This window comes from Acinonyx jubatus, chromosome D1 (genome assembly GCF_027475565.1).
Source record: "Acinonyx jubatus isolate Ajub_Pintada_27869175 chromosome D1, VMU_Ajub_asm_v1.0, whole genome shotgun sequence".
In the NCBI taxonomy this organism is placed as follows: Eukaryota; Metazoa; Chordata; class Mammalia; order Carnivora; family Felidae; genus Acinonyx; species Acinonyx jubatus.
Genome location: NC_069390.1, coordinates 32625682 through 32645401, shown reverse-complemented (window position 1 = coordinate 32645401; position 19720 = coordinate 32625682). Strand labels below are relative to the sequence as shown.

Genomic DNA, 19720 nt, shown 5'->3' with positions numbered 1-19720 from the left:
ATCTTTTCCTTATTAATTTGCTGCATGTTGTTTCTCATTTCTCCCAGTCATTCCAAATGTGTTACAAACGACTACATGCTCTGGGTCCTGAATCCACGACTGCTGTAGTTTTGAAAGGAAAGAAAAGAATTGTTGACTATAAACTATGGTGAGCTTTCCCTGCACAAATGTACGTGCTCGCTTTTAAATCGTCAGTGCCTTCTTCCAATGCTGAGCAGTATTCTGTCTGGAACAGCCACTGCTCTTGTGGCTTTTAGGAAATGAAAAGCTAGATGGTTTGAATGAAGCTTTCAGGGCCCTGGAAAGAGGTAGCGGCATGGCTGGGATTCAAACTCACGATTCCAATTTCTTGGGCGGCTATCTTCCAGTGATCTAAAACATAGGGTGGGCCGGTTGTCTACTTCCCTTAGTCCAGTGATTCCCAAACTTGTGTGGGCATGAGAATCGCCCGGAGGACCTGTTAAAAACACAGATTTGCTGGCTCCACCCCCAGAGCTTTTGATTCAGCATGTCTAGGGTGGGGCCTGAGAATCTGCATTTCTAACAAGTTCCTGGAGAAGCTGCTGCGGATTGGAGAGCCCATCCAGAACCACTGTTAGTCCAATTACACGGGAGTATGGGGACCACTAACTCCAAGTAAGTGCTGTCTGGTACCTGTCAGAGGTCTCCTGTTTAGGGAGTTTCTGTTTTGTTTTGTCTTTTCCTCTTTCCCCACTTGATATGCACCAAGTTTCAGTCTAGAAATTTTTTTTTGTTTTAATGTTAGGGTTCAATGGAGAATGTAGCTCAACTAAATTAATTTGAATATGTACTGCAATACTTGATATGGATTTTTCCAAAATGTGAGCACTTAAGCTAGACAAAAATATTTCCCCTGGGTTCACAGTCATTCTGTGCAGACCAGCTCCTGGTTTCTAAGGAACCATTTGAACAGAATACAACCCTGAAGCGCCGTGCTGCTGAAGCATCCTTATGATGATTTCTAAATGTGGAACACACCCTTCAAGCCAGTCATCCAATCAACAATTCTTGGTCATTTACAGGCTTACGACAAGCCCTGTCATTAAACTGCAGTGTTTTGTGTGAGATATTTTAGGACAGAAGGAAAGGCCTATTTTTCCAAAGGAAAAATAATTTTGTTTCACCAGATATAAAAAATTAGTGGTTCCCACAAATATATGATGACTACAAAGGTCCTGTTTGGTGTGTGTGTGTGTGTGTGTGTGTGTGGTGAAAATTAATTGGAAGAACAGCACTTACAATTCCAGGATACTGAGAATATGCTATTGTTATTCAGACCAGCAAATGCTAGGTCAGGGAGCCCCTGATCTGGAGTTTTGTGCCTAGCAAATAATCAGAGGGGCTGAGGTAAGGGACTATGGAAATCCAACAGGCAGTGTACCACATAAAGAGCTCTTTCTTAATGAGGAATATAATGATGTGTAAGATCATAATATTTTTCTGTTAATATTTAAACATTCTTCAGGCAACTTACTGCATCTAATTACTTATCAAAAGAGGAGGAGGTGGTCTTTTTGCCTTTCTATAAAGAATTAAAAGGTGGCTAGCATTGGAGAGTGGATGAAGATACTCAAGTCTGGGGACAGAGGCGGTGGCGGCAGGCATTTATCAGCTGCACTATGCATAAACACTGGCTGGTTTGGAGTGGTAGCACCTACTTTAGTCACTCATGTTGGCTCTTGGGTGGGGATTCACAGAACCAACCCATCAGTTAGCTTAATGTAACCGACAAGAATCAGATTCCCAACCCTCCTTCCGCCCAAATCACCAACCACCTAACCTTTAAAACTACAGTTAAAACACCCCACAGCTAAAACCAAAACCAAACCAAAAACCAAAAATATTTTTTTTTAATTTTGTTAAATTACAAAGTGCCCCAAAGGGCCCAGATTCCATCACTAATTTCACTGTCCAACATTTTGAAGATGGATAAAATCCATGGATGAATTTCTCCAGGCTAAATACTTTATCTACCTACATTTACGAACATATATTATTTCTTGTGTTGTTAACATTCCTTAACAATAGCTTACCAAAATATGCAGCTGTCTTAACTTTAACTGACTTGTAGAACAGGCTTGATGTGCGAACGCAGACAAGATATGTATTTTTTGTATTAGGCTTAAGCCCTGATGCTGCCTCAGTGCTGGTTGAACTGAGGCCAGGCTGGAAGGCTTTGGTTGCAGTTCATAAGGTGTTTGACATTTTATCCAGAGTCCAGTAATCACTTAAATGAATAAGAGAAGATTTAGCATTGATCCGTTCTAATACTTAGCTCACAATATCACAACTGGGGTAGTATTCATGGAATTAGTACAGCTTCATAGACACTGCCAATAACCACAGAGGCCTCTCAATATGGTGGGAAAAAAAAAAAACCCAATAGATCAAAGAAAGCAATGATCTGGGCTATTTCTAGGCATCTCAGTGATGGAGCAGATTTAACTGCTTGTACCCAAAGAACAGAATACAAATTGACTACTACTCCTGTTTAAGTCCAAGTTGGTTAATTTAGTGGATGCCTTCATTTTTTGTGTCTCTGACCTCATCTTCGGATGAAAGCTCTCAGTCCTGTTAACCAGAATCCTTTAACTACAAGTAATTTGAATGCCACACTTAATTCTCCCTACTTTTTACATAATCCTTTCAAAAATGTCTTAGTCTTCTCTATGAAAATTGGTTAAATCTGACATTTACCAAAATTCTTATTCCAGGGCTGGGTTCATGCCTCGACTGGCAGTCAAGGGGTTCTCTTAGAGTTTAGAGTACTTTGCAAGCTCCCTGGACAGATTAGGATCGAGCAATTCATCTCATTTGATCTGTTCTTCCATATACACAAGACAAGTCAATGTTTGTTATGACTTTCTTGATCCTTATTTATAAGACAATACAAGAGGAAACCATGTGTGTATGTTTGAAATAGAAATGATACACTGCACAGATATAGTTCACCACGTTATGCGATGGGTTGTCAGTGTTCAAATGGGGAGTCTGAAGAGTAGGAACAGATGCTTTTTTTCCTTAATGGCACTTTCTCTAATTTAAAATCCTTCCATTTATTTCCCTAAGATTTAGTGATAACTTTAAACACTTTAACTAAATTACCCAGCGGCTTGGCAGCCATCACAGAGGCAAATCTTTTTAGAAATCCTAGCAATCTGTTAGATCATGGGTACTATGATATAAAATCTGCATGCTCCACATTCAAAAATTAAATCAGTGCAATGGATACAAATACATAATGCAAATGGCACCATTTCCAAACTGAGGGTACATGACCTGCCTCTAAATATTGATTTTCTATGTTTTCCTTCAGTCATTGACTTTCTAAATTTGGGCCAATTTATTCTCATTATTCCTAAGTAAACCTGCTTTTATTTTATTTTTTTTTTAACAGTTATTTTATAATCAAACAGAGCCAGCCAGCCCTGATTCGTGGATCCTGATGTTGCTAGGATACATGGCTTGGTACTTGATGAAAGTATATCACTTCAAAGGAGAAAACTTTAAAGTGTCCTAGAATATGACACTCCTGTCTTCCACTGTGGAAGACGGGCCCAATCCTAGAGCTTCTTGGAAGCTCACAGACTGCAGGATTGGCTTCCCATGCTTTGAAATAAGCATCCCCTCCAGGGAGGGGAGGGGGGACTGTGCAATTGCTAAAACTAGTCAGGTTGGTCTTAAAGCAAGGAACACACGTATTTATAATGAAACACGTTTTCATGTTTGTTTCACAGTGAAGAGAAAAAACCCAGAACCCCCAGATTTTATGTACTTTGAAAATATATTTAAAAACATTAAAAATTCTATATTTAAAACATATATTATATGTTAATTAGTACACTTAAATAGAACTTGTATTTACAATAGGCTTCTGATGCGGTTAAGTTTTAATGCCAATTTTTTTCAATAACATAATTATATAAATATACTAAAATACAATAAATATTTTTTTTGTTTTACATGGTGAATAATATCTTTACCATAGAGAAAAAACAAGGCCACAGACATTTACTTACATTTTCAATGGAAATCACCATAAAAAAGCAACAGGCCTGCCGGCATGCACCAAACACTTCCGCCACAAAGAGACCACAGCAAGACTTTAAAACAAAACAAAACAAAACAAAACAAAACTGAACAGAACAAAAATGAACAGCAACAGAGAAAGATTTTAACAAAATAAATCTTAGATCAACGTAAACCACCAAGCATGTGACCGTGATGTATCCTATTGGGTAAGAGAGAGCCAGTGACCACACAACTGACGAATGTCTCCTGTTCAACCACTTAATACATCTGGCCTTAGCAGAACTTTTGAGACTGTGATGGGCACTTCTTTGATAATTTCGTCCCTCAGAAGGAAGCTGCGAAAAGTTAATATACAGCAGATTTTCATTACATGTCAAAAATAATTACAAAGAGTATTTTCAAACAACACAAAACAAACCTAAAGTCTTCCCTCTTTGAAAGACAGGTGTTCGGATGGTATCGTAAAGGATAGGCTAGGCTCGTTCTAAGTGAAAGACTGAACAAATAGAAATTATTTGCTGATGGTATCTTCATTCCCTGGGTCATGGTGGACAACCTCTTTTGCTTAGCCCTCACTCTACTAAGATGCGGCAACTTCTCGAGGCTTTCTGATATTCAAGGACACTGGTCAAGGACATTTTCAGATTTGGATAACGGGCTGAATGGGTGAGTGGGTTTAGCACTAATTTTCCCTGGGATTCATTTTTCCCAGGACCACGCTATTCCAGGCTCCCACCTTTATTTCTCCAAACCCAAGATGGCAGAGGTGAGGCAGGGACCCTCTCCATGAACAGACAGGATGGGCAGGAGGTTGCTGAGGCCTTCACTGGGGAGCAAAACTTTATCAGCTCTGTCCTGGCCTCTTCCATTGAGCAAGGCACCTTCAAGCCTTTCGTGTCCTAGACATGCAGACACCTTCCTGAAGTCTTGTCTTGGGACAAGATTTTCTCTTGGTAGCCTTGGTCATCCAACCTGAGTTTTTGGGGCCTTTTCCTGTCCCTTCCCCCTTACCGAAAGTTCTCAGAAGACAAAACCCTGGTTTTCCTCAAGTCTAATTTCAAAGCAGAAAGTGTTCATGTCGCAAGCATTTTCCATCTCATTGTATCAGTTTCATGATGACAATGTCACATTTGGTTCTGAACCTGCCCCAGGCTAATCCAGCTGTAGGACAAATTACCCAGGGTGGAGAATGTAAGTCAGCTCAAGTGGGGTCCTCCAGCGAGAACCTCTTAGCACAGTTAGATAATGTAGGCACTTAAAGCGCGAGGTCCAAGCAACTTGACACAGTCATTCCAGAGCCACCTCTGAAAGGTCCTTCAAAGGTCTCCCTCTTGGAATGTCTCAAGTACCATTCCCCACCCCCACCTAGACATCAGGATGGCCACGCAGAAATTCCTCCTGCACCACCCGGAAATGACGTGTCAGCTCCACACAGCCTCCATATGGCTGGTTCAGTCTCACGTCACTGGCAGTGTGGACTCCTGCTCTGATCTAGGCATTTCTGGGTCCATACAGAACTCCACCTTTTGCTTGCAAGACGGTTTTAAGCCTTACCATGATTTTGTTAAGCCTTACAAATGATTTACCCAAGTGTTTACCCCTCATAAAAAAGAATCTTTGAGTTTTTTGTTGTTGTTCTTTTTCTCTTCTAAAAGAAAGAAAGAAAGAAAGAAAGAAAGAAAGAAAGAAAGAAAAAAGAAAAGAAAGAAACCACTGTTCTCCATGCTTATGAATGAGTGCCACAATATGACAAAATTTGTCCACTCGTTCACAGCAGTGGTAAATTATTTCAGAGCACCCAACTGATTTTTCTTCCTTTAAGAGAAAACAAAATAAAGAGGGGACCAAAGGGGGAGGGAGGGAAAGAATGTGCTCTAAGAAAATGTAGATCTTTCCAGCAAAAGAAGCTTCTGCTGACCAAGGCCCAAAGGGTGAGTGGGAGCCCAGAAGGTGCATCATGGGAAGTGGAGTAAGCACTTCATTCAGTTGCCTTTTTATTCAGTTTCCAATCATCTGATTGATATTGCCAACATCTTTACAACATACAAATAAATCTTTTATCAACCAGAATATTTACTGAAGGAATTCTTTCCCCATCCCTACTCCCTGTGGGAACTTGAAAGAAAGAAAGAAAGAAAGAAAGAAAGAAAGAAAGAAAGAAAGAAAGAAAGAAAGAAAACAAAACAACAAAACAAACAAAAAAAAACACAAAACAAACAAAAATATACCCCTCCCATCCACCCATTCCCTAAGCCAGTAAAGCAATGACAACAGCACCTTGACATTGTTTTAATTCCAACGCTATCAGAAGTTAAAAGCAGTAAAACAGATAATAGTACTAACAAGAACGAAGATACTTACTGTCTAAAATGTAAACGGAATGTTTTGGTTCAAATTTTTGTTGGTTTTTTTTTTTTTGTCTGTTTTCTGAAAGAGGACAGTTTATTATCAATTCACAATTAAAGCAGCATGCAATTTATTATTATTTTTTTTTAAACTTTTTACGTTTTCAATTCTTGGCAACGGCAACAAACCACAACATTATCGAGGAATGAAATGCAGACTTTTTAAAGTTGTGCGCAAAATGACTGTTTCCCTTCTGGTCATGGATATGTCCAATAAATAGATTGTAGAACCACTGTACTGTATAAACTTCATTTATACATGCAGTTCATAAAATTATTTTTTCTTAACTGAATAATTTACCCTGTTATGTATATATACAAATAGATAATTTTTGTCTCAATATAATCTATACAACATCAATCCACTATCTTCCCCTTTTAATGGTCAATGTACATACACAGGAAGTGTCTATCCTTATGAATCGCCAGCCAATTCTCTTTTTGCTATCCATGGTGAGGGCCCGCACGTACGACTGGGTAGTTCGGCACTGGGAGTTCCAATGCCTTTTGTCTATGCCCCTGCAGCCCTCCTTTGTGTAACCCATGGGATTGCACTTGGTCTCGTAGAAGTACTGCTTCAGTTGGCCTTTCGATACAGGGACTTTTTCAAGGACGGTGACCGTCCCGCCCGACATGTCCACTGCAGTCTTTTTATCTGCTGCTGTCACCCACTCGCTAATGCTGTCGCACACGCTCAGCTCCCCGCGGCGGGCAGGGTCAGAGTGGCGCCGGACCCTCATAGACATGTTTGCAGCATCCAGGTAATTTTTGTATTCCTCAAGCAGAAAGAGGAGAGGAGGCTCCAAAGGCACTTGACTACTGAGCATCACCCTGGAAGTGTATAAGTCCGCGTCCTTACTGTTTTCTTCATTGGGTCGACCTTTCTGGTCCTCGTCCAACAGCTCTTCTATCACGTGTTCAAAAGTGTCAGCCAAGGATGTCAGGCCTCTCGACCCTGCCTTGGGCCCGTTCACGCTCTCCAGAGTCCCATGGGTCCGCACACCTGGGTAGGCCAAGCTGCCTTGTCCTCGGCCGTTGGCTTCTTTCATGGGGGCAGCCTTCATGCAACCGAAGTATGAAATAACCATAGTAAGGAAAAGGATGGTCATCACTCTTCTCACCTGGTGGAGCTGCAGGGAAAAAACAGAAACAGGACACAGAGCCGGTTAGCACTTTCTTTCGCAGGGATGTGCTGCGGCCATTGGACTGTGATTCCAGGCCATTCTGCGGGGGCAAGGATTTTATGCACTGGTGATGAACTCTAGTTGCATCAGACACACGTTAGCGTCAGTCGTGTGCTCTGTGTGGCGTTTACACCCAAGGTTAGATGGCTTCTACATAAGTGAAAAAAACTGTGGCTGCAAGTTCTCCCTTACCAGCTTTGTAAGTTTAATTTTTAATGATCTCTGCTCAGGCTGTCACAAGAAACACAAAATCAGAAATGTTACTAGGCAACAACTCCAAGTGTAATAGTAATTTTTTTTTTCAAGTTAGCAACATGGTCCTATTGCAGGAGCTGTGTGACAGGAACAGCAGTGGCCTGAGGGGTCTGTGGGGGCCTTTCCGGCTGTGTGATATCTAGGTATGAAGAGCACCGTAAAACAGAAGTTGGGGAGCTGTAAGGAGACTTTTACATGGACTTTTTTTTCCCCTCCCGTAATCTATTAGGACAAAGCATAAAAAGATAATCTCATCAAGCCATCCCGCTTTACAGATAAGGAACCAAAGGCCACCGAGGACTTGCTTCCCGTCCTGAAGAAAGTTTATGTCCTGAAGAAAGTTTACATTAGAACTCGGGGCTCCCAACTTTAGCTTCAATGTTTTCCTAGTACACCTGGGTGGTCACTACTGAAAATGTTCTGCTTATTTCCAAACACAAATCATTTTCTACACGTTGATTTTAATGGTGTGTCTATACCTGGGGCTGATGTCATGAAAACAATGTGTCTGCTTAAAAGAGCACTGAAAAAGTCAGCATTAAAAAGGCAATGAAGTCAATGTCAAATGCCTCCCATATGCGGATCCACGTTTATCTCCACTAACTCTGAGCCCCTCACCCCTTTGACTTTTCTGGCTCATGTACAGAGCCATCCAAGCAAGCTCAGCTTCTCCTTTTATTAGAAATGTGGTCCTGTGAGTATGTGTATGTGAGAGAGCTCAGAGTTTATCATAACTTTAAAAGGCTGAGTGGCATTTTGCACATTGTGGAATAGGCAGCGAGCACTTCTTTCTGTGCTTTTGAAGTTTTCTGGGAAGTCCCTTAACAGCACACCACAAAATTAATCTTTTCCTGTTTGCCAGAGGGTTGCTATACTCTAAATCTGGCTCTACATCTATAAGCAGGCTCTGGGAAGCCAATTAGAATGGAAGAACAAACAAAATGAAAACATACCTATAGACTGACCCAAGGTTACCGTCAGATGGTGAAGGACTTCAGAATCACTTACCTGAAGCACTGGGTCTCTTAGCAAGAAAGAGAAGCATCCCTGGGCTCCGACACTCTAACTATTCCTACTTCTCAGTCCTGGAGCAAGGACTTACAAAAAGACACACATGTGTCTAACCAGTAGGGAAAAGGACTGTTTTTCTGTCCATATGAAGTGTCACTGAACAGGAAGACAACCTACCTCCAGTTAATAGGTCATACTTCAGAAATGGCTAAAAATTCTGGCATTGAAAAGCAAATGTTTCTCTTCTCCACTTTCATAAGAGATCACATTTTCTACCACTAAGGGGCTATTACCATCCCCAAACACTCACAAATTTCTTTGTGGATTCACTCTCACTATTTACAAATAGCAAGCACGCTCAGAGCCGTTTGGAGCACACAATGGCCAGAGTCAGAAGCACACACTGGTTTGAATAAACCACAGATATCTATTCTGCTAACACCTGAACTTTTTGTGAATGTTCTGGATTCTGCACCATCAAAGAAATGTATCCTCCAAGGAGGTTTCTATTCCTGGCAGGCAGTATTTACACCATTGAATGAAAACCTTTTCTCCTGATGTTCCCAGTCCAAGTTAAAACAACCCAAGGGGCACCTCAAATGTAGGTCGATGAAAGAATGCAAATATAGAATATTTTACTCCAGTCATCCATATCACTCTGGTAGAGATTTGCTGTGATCAGCAATCTTTTAATGCCATATTTCATCAAGTCTAAGATACCAGCATTATAAAACACATCATTTTACGTACCACTAAGAAATAAAAAATGCAGCCAATTAAACCATTGCTTTCTTTATCACTTGGAAATATTATTGTACACTTACTGAAGAGTTCTTTTAGACTTATTCAGACACATTTTATCATATACAATTTTTCTGCATATGTAACAAAAGTAAGCAAACTAAATTGGTTAAGGCGATGACAACTATACGATGACTCCTACATGGCAACAATAACAATACAAGAACATCAGCTATAAGACACAACTTCAGAGATATTACAAATATGAATGACAAACTGTGATTCTAGAATTAATGAAATGGAGTAAATTTCACAAATATTTACTAAATGCCCACATGAACCGCTTAAAATGGCCCAAGGTACTGAGGCATCTTCAACTACAGAGTTGGGAAATTGTTTTATTATCACTACCACAGATAAGAGGCTTTTAATGATATACCTTTTTCTATACTTGGCTTAGAGAAGTTTACCCTGCCTTTCACTGGTCTCCTCTTTATATGTTAGTAACTTTTTGGTTCCAAAAGTGGTACTTTATGTATCATTTTATTAGCAGTTCCATAAACAAATATTTCAGAGGACGAAATGGTATCTGAGTAAATATAACTTGGCTTTCATCCTGAAGCCCAAACAGTGGCATCCCTCAAAGCGGAACATCTGCACAGATTCAGTTAAATTAAGTATCTGGTGCTAAAGCCCAGCCCCCTTTGCCAGCCCTGACCCCAGTGACACTTCTAGGATGCTCACTGCCTACTCCCAACGCCTTGTAAGTGCATCCAGCACCAAACTCAATACCTTTTGTGGAAACAATATTACTTCCTAACTTGTCTGTTTCTGACAGTGATTTCTTAATACTTTGGACCACCCAGGGTGGAGGCTAGGAATCTTGGAATCAAGTTTGACCATACATTTTGGGTATGGTCTTCAAATCCAATCAGTGAAGAAGTCCTGCTCATTCTTCCTTTACAACATTTCTCCTGTCCATCCCTTTTCCTCCGTCCCGCTGCCGCCATCTTGGTTCAGCTCTCACCATCTCAATGTCCCCCTGATGCACTTTACGTCCTTTCTGCTCCATTCAACTATGATGATCACTGCCTGACCAACCACTCACCTTATCTTTCTCTCTCAAAAACTTGCAATAGCATTTTCATTCCATTAGATACCATCTAACAACTTCTTTTACCTGGTATCACACCCTTCAAAATCTGGCCTCACCGTTACTCACCTCTACTCTGATCAGGCCAGAATCCTTGGAGCTGTATATACATTATTGCCTGGAAGTGACCTGTTCCATTCTTCTGGCAAACTTTTTTCTGTCTGATTAAATCTCACTTATCATCCTTCATAGCACAGTTCAAGCATCAGATCATACATGCCACCTTCTCTAATGTCCTCCTTCTCTTCTAAAATTTGCATCTTATAGCTCATTGAGTATTCTCATATCCCTACTTGCTTGTTAACTAACAGTGTTTGCTAACCATGGTCAGCCTTCAGTTAGATGATAGGCTCTCTGAGGGAATGAATCATGTCTGACTACCTCACCCCTGCAATTAATGGTCAACATAGAATAATATAATAGTTCTCAGTAAAAACTTACTGATGGGCTTACTAAACCATTAGAAAAGGCAGTATTAACCTTTCATGGGAAGGCTTTCCATTTGGAAAGCACAAGTGAACTCATTGGAATTATTTGGTCAAGTGCAGGCCATGCTAAACCCAAATTAAAAGCTCGAAGGGATCTGATAAATGGCAATTATCAGTCATGAAGAATCTCTTTAGCTTCTCTAACAGGGTAAAGCCTTACTTGACTAATTTCTAAAAAGAAAATAACACTATATCATACAAATTCCTCCTGTCACTTGTGTAGCCCTGTTCCTAACAGAAGACTTAGAAAAGTAGCCAGTGATAATAATAATCACAGTGAAACTTGGATTTTTAGTATTTCAACTGCCTTTTTGGCTGTTAACCTCTTCAATGAGTAATTTTATATACTATATTAGGAAATCGTAACAATAAGTAAGAGCTTCCATGACAATTCCTAACATTTTAGCCCTTCGGATGTGTCTTTATTACACAAAAGATAAAGAGGCTGTGTAATACTCCTAAGTAGATTGTTAGTCTATATATCTGTTTCTACATAATAAATTCACTGGTGCTGTCTAATTCTGCTCCAAGGCTCACAACAATCAGCCCAATCACATCTATAAAATGCTAGGAAGGATTGTTTGTAGCCCCATTCTCAAAAAATTAAATATAGTACACAGGGCTAAAAAGAACATTGACAAAATAGAAGTAAAGTTTAGTTTTAAGTATGACTCATGAGTCTTAAACATTCAACTAGATGAATATCCATGACAGCATGCTGTAGTAATAACTTAACATTTGTCTAAAAGACGATAGAGCATTCACAAGCATGATCTAATTTGATTGTTACAAGGAGATAAGACAGGTATTATTATCCACATTTCACAGATGAGACCACTACGGTTCAGAGAGGTTAACAGGTTACCTCTTCACCCAAGTTTTTACTATCAGGACGTGCTGCCAGTTTTAGGATATTTAACTGCAGGGAGAAGACAGGCTATGCTACAAAGGGTGGTCAAAGAAGGAGCTTATACAACACAGCCATAATTTTCTGTAGCTGTGTGTATCCTGGAGCCCAGCTTTCTAAAGGCAGCACCAGTGAGATACTACTTTGCAGTTCTGGACTAATCATGACCTAAAAGTCCCTTCAACTTTAAGGCCTGATTATTTCAGTAGATGAAATATCAGACAACATGGTCTTCCTCTAAAGGAAAGCTATGCAAAAATATAGGCATGATAGAATGATGTTTCTATGGCCAAAGTTAAGAAGGAAAACCAAACAGTAATATGGGTAATTCAGGCAAAGAGGAGAAAAAAATGCAAAGTGTTCCCTATTCCCCAGTCCCTTAGGGTTATGTCTATGACATGTAATCAAAGAAAATAGTTTAAAGATATGGTTGCTCATCTTAGTCGTAGAAGCAACAAGGATGATGGTAATGTTGAAGAAATTATCAATTAATATTTAATTCCTAACATATATGATGCAAACCTATTAAGAGACCACCTTAATGCAATCTTTCAAATCAATATAAATAATCTTCAATTTGTATCCAGTTTCACTACATGCATTTATTAGCCTTTGTTCATTCATCACACATGGAATCTACTTTCAAATCTTATAGTCTAGGAGAAAAGTAGGATATGTATGTAAGTAACTAAAACAGAAAAGTAGAAACAACCCAGGAAAAGAAAAAATTCTATAAAGAGAAAGAGGTTACTTCCAGTTAGAGAAGGAAGTATGCTTTGTGAAGAGGAAGGCAAAGGATAGGGAAGATTTAGACGTGTTCAGAAAAGACACCAATGGATGGATGGAGTCTTGGTTAAAGGCACAGAGTACATTTCTGGAGAGAAGAGCCCTGGAAAGGAATAGTGAGAAAGAAGAGTGAGTGACTCTCAGATTCCAGAAAGCTCTGAGGGTGATGCTAGAGAGTTCAGACCCTGCCTTATAGGCATGAAAGAGCCAGTGAGAGTTTCTGAGCAGGGAAATGCTTCCAGAAGCCCCGTTTATCACCAGATACAGGAGGGCCTAAAAGAACGATAGACTGGAAGAGACAATTCATTGATTTTCTTAGTGGCCATTGAGCTTTAAAAATAAATACTGAGTAGTTACTTAAGTGTGAGATTGGGGTTAAGGGCTTGGGTATATCTTTTAACTTAATTCATTTATTTCTATTTTCTATTTATTTATTTTTAGGCTGAAGGGAGTTACAAAAGAAGGGGTTAGAGAGAAGTGTGCAGAAATGAGTGCTAACCATGGGGTCATGTCTGGTTTGGCTGAAAGAACACCATGGAAGAAGGTAGAGAGAAGGCGGGAATCGAAACTCATTCCAATTATAATTACACTGAACTTGGATTCCACTGCTCAGCACTTTTAATTCAAAGATCTCCAAACACTTTGCAAATGTTAACTAATTAAGACTCATAGGACCCTAGAGGTACAGGTAACTATAATTATCCACCTTTCGTACAGGAGGAAAGAGGACCAGAGTTTTTAATCAACTCATCCACTCACTGTGATTCCCCTGATAGAACAAGGTTAGAACCTCAGATTCCAAAGGAAAACTAGGCCTTCAACTACAGAGACTAGTTTCTTTCATCCCTCTGCATTATTTTCCCATTAGGTATACACTGCTTAGAAGAATTAAAAACAAATAAACAAACAAACAACAACAATAAAACTTCACATTCCTCAAGGAAAATAATTGGCAGTTGGAATCCATAAATAAAATAAGGATGGGGGCTGGGGCTAATGATCATGACAGATGCTCACCTACTTGCCTGAAAGACCAATCAACTGAAACTAACAAATATTTTAGTAAATGAAATCTGATAATGCAGATTTTCCTAAGCTTTGAAGGAACTGCCTTAGGTCTTGGGTGGGGGGAGCTCAGTCAGTTAAGCATCCAACTTTGGCTCAGGTCATGATCTTGTGGTTTGTGGGTTCAAGCCCCGCGTCAGGCTCTGTGCTGACAGCTCAGAGTCTGGAGCCTGCTTCGGATTCTGGTTCTCTTTCTCTCTCTCTGCCCCTCCCCGCTCACACTCTACTCTCTATATCAAAAAATAAACATTAAAAATTTTTTTATTAAAAAAATGTAGGTTTTGGGGCTCCTGGGTGGCTCAGCTGGTTAAATGCCAGACTCTGATCTTGGTTCAGGTCATGGTCTCATGGTTCATGGGATTGAACCTGGTGTTAGGCACCAGAGAAATTGCTGGTTCTTAGAGACCCAGAAAAATACAATACATGTAATTATCATGACAAAAAGTATATTCCTCCGAATTATTAACTTGATAGATAAATTTATATACATCTTTGATACAAAACAAAATATCTCTGGTCCTCTATTAACCTCCTCTATTCCATACCCTATCCTTGAAAAAGCAAACACACTTCTACTGGTCAGAGATCTCCTTCACCCAGGAGTAAAACTAGACCATATTCTCCATTAGGAAGGATAGGGATGGGTATTCTCCTCCGAATTACCACAATTTGTACAAGACCTTGTACCAACTAGGTTCCCACACATGCTGAATGACTCTATTCCCTTTGTGCTGGTAATATTTGCATAGTATTTAGGGAGGTGAAATTAAAGTAAGAACAGTAAGTCTTAAAATGAGCTGGAATGAATTTTGGAATAAGGGATAGAACAAGGACCAGGTCTGGGCAGAAAACACCCCACTTGCCGTTCCAGTACCAGGCACAGCTGCCACCACGATCCAAAGGTTTTTGTTTTTTTGTTTTGTTTTGTTTTTTTAACATTTATTCATCTTTGAGAGAGAGAGAGAGAGAGAGAGAGAGAGAGAGAGGAGCAGAGAGAGAGGGAGACACAGAATCCGAAGCAGGCTCCAGGCTCTGAGCTGTCAGCACAGAGCCTGATGCGGGACCCAAACTCACTGGCTGCGAGATCATGACCTGAGCCAAAGCCGGATGCTTAACCGACTGAGCCACCCAGGCGCCCACGATCCAAAGGTTTTTAAGTGCCTCCAACACTGCTGCCCCAAGAAACCTACTGTTCGACTGTAACCAAGGAAGACTCCCTGAAAGCCAGAGCCACCCACAGCTGGCAGTCCTATCCATGCCTGCCCTCTTCCTTCACCGCCACAGAGTAATATCGCCCACACAGTGTACATCTCTATAATAAAGTCTCAAACATACACAAGCCACTTGCCTATCAAATGAATAGATGGCCAAAAATTTTGCTTTTTAAAATATGTTTTCAAACTGTTTTTTAAATTATAAGAACAAAATGGCAGGCAACATTCAATTAAAAAGCCTAACCTCTTTAATCCTTCTCCCCTCCCTCCTTTCCCCACTTCCTTCCTTCCCTCCCTCCTTCCTTCCTTCCTTCCTCCCTTCCTCCCTTCCTTCCTTCCTTCAAATGTTCATTGGGGTGCCTGGGTGGCTCAGTTGGTTGAGCACTGGACTCTTGATTTGGCTCAGGTCATGATCTCATGGTTTGTGGGATCGAGCCCTGCGTGGGGCTTCACACTGAGCATGCAGCCTGCTTGGGATTCTGTCTCCCTCTGCCTCCTCCCCTACTCACACTCTCACTCTCTCTAAAAAAGAAATTAAGAAAAAAAAAATATGTATCTTTGGGGGAGGGGCAGAAGAGAGTGAGACAAGAGAATCTGAATAGGCCCCACCGCTGTCAGTGAAAGCCTGAGGCAGGGCTTGAACTCACAAACCCTGAGATCATGACCTGAGCTGAGGTCGGACACTCAACTGACTGAGCCACCCAAGCGCCCCAGGATTGTTTTCTTTAGATTTTCAGGTGAGATTTGTTTATAATAAACTGAAGTTCAGGTTTAACAATATTCTACCTATTATTTTTTGCTTTTTAAATTTTTTATTTTAATGCCAGTTAGTTAACATACAGTGTTGTATTAGTTTCAAGTGTACAACATAGTAGTTCAACAATTCCATACCTCACCCAGTGCTCACCACGACAAGTGCACTCCTTAATCCCCATCACTTATTTAACCCATCCCCCTACCTCTCTCCCCTCTGGTGACTGTCAGTTTGTTTTCTGTAATTAAGAGTCTGTTCCTTGATTTGTCTCTCTCTCCCTTTTTTTTCCCTTTATTTGTTCTGTTTCTTAAATTCCACATGAGTGAAATCATATGCTTTTGTCTTTCTCTGAATAATATTCTTCTATTAAATTGCGAAAAATAACACATTATCAAATTCCCATACATGGTAGACAGTAATGTTCATTATGATATTATCTAACAGGTTCTGCTAAGTTTCAGTGACCCACTTTGCAAGGAAGGACATGAAAAAATTAAACGAAACCTTGCTTCTCAAAGTGAGATGGATGGGCCAGTAGCATTAGCATCACCAAGGCACTTCAAAGAAATGAAGAATCTCAGCTTCCCTTCCTCCATCCCTTCCACCCTGTTGACTAAAACAGAATATGCACATTGACAAGATTCATATACTTCAAGGCGGTTCATTAAAGTTGAGAAACACTGGACTCTGATAAAGAGAGAGGAAGCTACTTATGATAAGGAAATGAAAGGGTTAAAGTCAACTTAAGTATTGTGGTCCATTCTGAGCATGCCATGGGCTTACTCACCATCTCTCCTCCTTGGCTCAACTTGTTTTATTGGAACATTTATTATGTAGGAAAATATTTTTGCTTTTGTAATGGTATTAAATAAATCTGGGTTCCCTTCATGTCAACTTGCTTTTCCACTATTGTGTTTGTACAATAAAGCACAGGATACCTATAAACATGATTGACTGAATGAGAATTTATATTGTACTACCGATCTAAATCTGAACTCCCACTCAATCACTAATTTTTATCTCAATGCTACAAAGCAAGTATAAGCATAATTGGCCTCCCTAATCACTTACAAAGGCTAACATCACTCAATCAGAATCAAACTGGAAATGATACAAACAGCACTAGCAGGTGATAGATTTCAACACACATTAATATTCCTTTCATCCAGGTTTCTGATGGTGAAACAGAGACAGAGGCAGGGAAAACTGATTCACTCACTCAATGAAGATTTATTTCTAGGCCTGTCCTAAAGCTAACAGATCTAGCTAACTCCTACCACCTAACTCCTAAATAAATCTCCCCACACACACAAAAAAACACAGCAGCAGTGGCAGCAACAACAAAACCTTAAAACATATGATTGTATCAAGCATCCAAACCCCTGTTCAACCCTGATCCATCTCTACCTCAGTAAGGTACCCAGCAGGCAACTCAATTTCTCAGTTGGGTTCCAACAATTGGGATCATTTGCCTCAAGACTAAAGGAGCCAAAATGACCAAAAAGAAAAGAAAAGAAAACAAAACAAAAAGTTAGCTTTCTAAAGAAAAGTATAAACATTTTTTTGAGTTACAAGGACATTATCATCAGGGAGTTGATAGGGTGGTTTCATAAATAGAACTGGAGACAGCTTCACTGTTTAGGTTTTTTACAAAGGATTGCAAAGACAGCTAGTTCCCAAACACCAAGTCACCAAGTCACCAGTATGGACACACATGACTCATACTGGGAATGCTGATAGTGTTGCTGTTAAATCATCTGATGCTGAGTGGGGCTGAGATGTCACAGAACCCTCTTTTCCCAGGCAGAATCCTAAGTATTATTGGGTTCCATCTTGAGCCCCACACAGTACAGATGTGAACACAGCTGAGGGACAGCCTCCTCCAAATTACAAATATGGTGCACCTGCTAACAGGGGATGTTGTGAAAGCACAGCAGAGCACTGTCTTCTAAGTTCCTGGACCCAGGAATAAACATGCCCTGGGCTTAAAGAAAGTGCAAGGGTGATGTAATGGTAGTCTTTGTCCCTAAGGGGAGAGCATGCAGTGGTAATACTCTCAAGCCAGAGGATAAAAGGAATCCCCTTTTAAGAAAGAAGTGTGCCAGGGACGCCTGGGTGGCCCAGTCAGTTAAGCATCCGACTTCGGCTCAGGTCATGATCTCATGGTTCGTGGGTTGGAGCCCTGCATCGGGCTATGTGCTGACAGCTCAGAGCCTGGAGCCTGCTTCAGATTCTGTGTCTCCCTCTCTCTCTTCCCCTCCCCAACTCTCGCTCTGTCTCCCTCTGTCTCAAAAATAAATAAACATTAAAAAAAACATTTTTTTTTAAAGAAAGAAATGTGCCATAATGTGGAAATTGAGCACAAGCCAGAACAATTACAATTAAAAAAAAAAAGAAAGAGAGAGAGAGAGAGAAAGAAAGTTAAGACCAGTCTGTTCTATTTCAGTCTCTTTCCCCAGAATTGGAAACTTCAAATCAACAGGTTGCTTGTAAGGTGCTGCTGGACACTTTGTGGAGTTCCTACAATGAGACATTATGGCGATTTTGACAGCTGTGAGCCAACGCCCACTAGACACACACACACTCGTAATGGACCCCAGAGCTGTGGTAAAGGCATGCCCTTCTCAGTTTTTCCACAGATGGTGCTCCTGAAATTTTCCACAGCCAATGTATTCCTGTGGTTAATTAGTTATCTGAGTGAATTCCATCACAGAATATCTGTTCATAATTAGAGCCATCTTAGGTCCAAACTAGAAGCCTTCAATGTCATTACTTCAGAAGGGGTAAAATGGGAACAGGACAGATGAGTCTCACCTGATGAAGAGCCTCTCACTCTAGATTAGATCCTATCCTCTGAGCTACGACAGAGAACATTAATTTTTAAAAAGCAAGGGTGAAAAATAGGTGGAGGAAGAAACTGGACAGATAAGGTGCCCCTAGAACAAAAGGATAGCATTCCCTTTAAAACCACTATCAGGAGATCCTAGGGGAAAGATGAAATTAGCAAGAGAATGCCATTAGCTCTCTGTTGCTCACCTTTATGAGACCATTTTCAGGAATCAGTTTGTTATATTCCACTGAAGCGCAAATGTACACACCGCAGCCCTTCTTCTAGGTTGCTGAGTCATACCATACAGAAGTGTGTGGGCAGATGCCAAAACATGTGTGGACACGCAGCCCTTTCTGTAGAAACTCAACGTTCCAAGCATTAACAAGGATTAAACTTTTGCACACGAGGAGAAAACTGGTGGGTCCACACATTCAGCTGTCCTTCAGGTTATTTTTGCATCTAACTCTACAATTTCTTTTAATTACTTATTGTAAAGCACAAGAAAGTGCTCATTATTTGTAGGTTAATGCAGGAGCAAAAATTATTGTGTACGTTCCCCTGCCCACTGCCCTACCCCAACCCCCAACTCTTCTAAGTGTCCCTGTTCATTTGAATTGCACAAGCAAGCCAGTTTCTGGGTCCTGCGCATAATGAGCCATGTGGACCCTATTCAAGAAACTGGCCATGTTCCAGAGCTACTATAAAATACAAGGAAAATATTAACATCTCAGATGACAAAAGATCCATATGGCTGGTCAGAAAATACCCACATTGCTTAAGCCAATAGAGTGTACCTATATGGAAACATTCAATTCTGTTCCATGAGCATCAGGACTGTGAGAACATCTGTTTGTCTCCATTCCTTTTCACTAAA

General features: G+C 40.4%; 1 protein-coding gene across 1 annotated transcript; it reads right to left on the bottom strand.

Moving 5' to 3' along the window:
- Positions 1 to 1320: 1320 nt before the first annotated feature.
- Positions 1321 to 19399, bottom strand: BDNF (brain derived neurotrophic factor). Its single transcript, XM_027072960.2, is given in 2 exon segments — positions 1321 to 7588; positions 19053 to 19399. Coding segments are annotated over 2 exon segments (990 nt in total). The 5' UTR covers positions 19278 to 19399; the 3' UTR covers positions 1321 to 6823.
- Between the last annotated feature and the right edge of the window lie 321 nt (positions 19400 to 19720).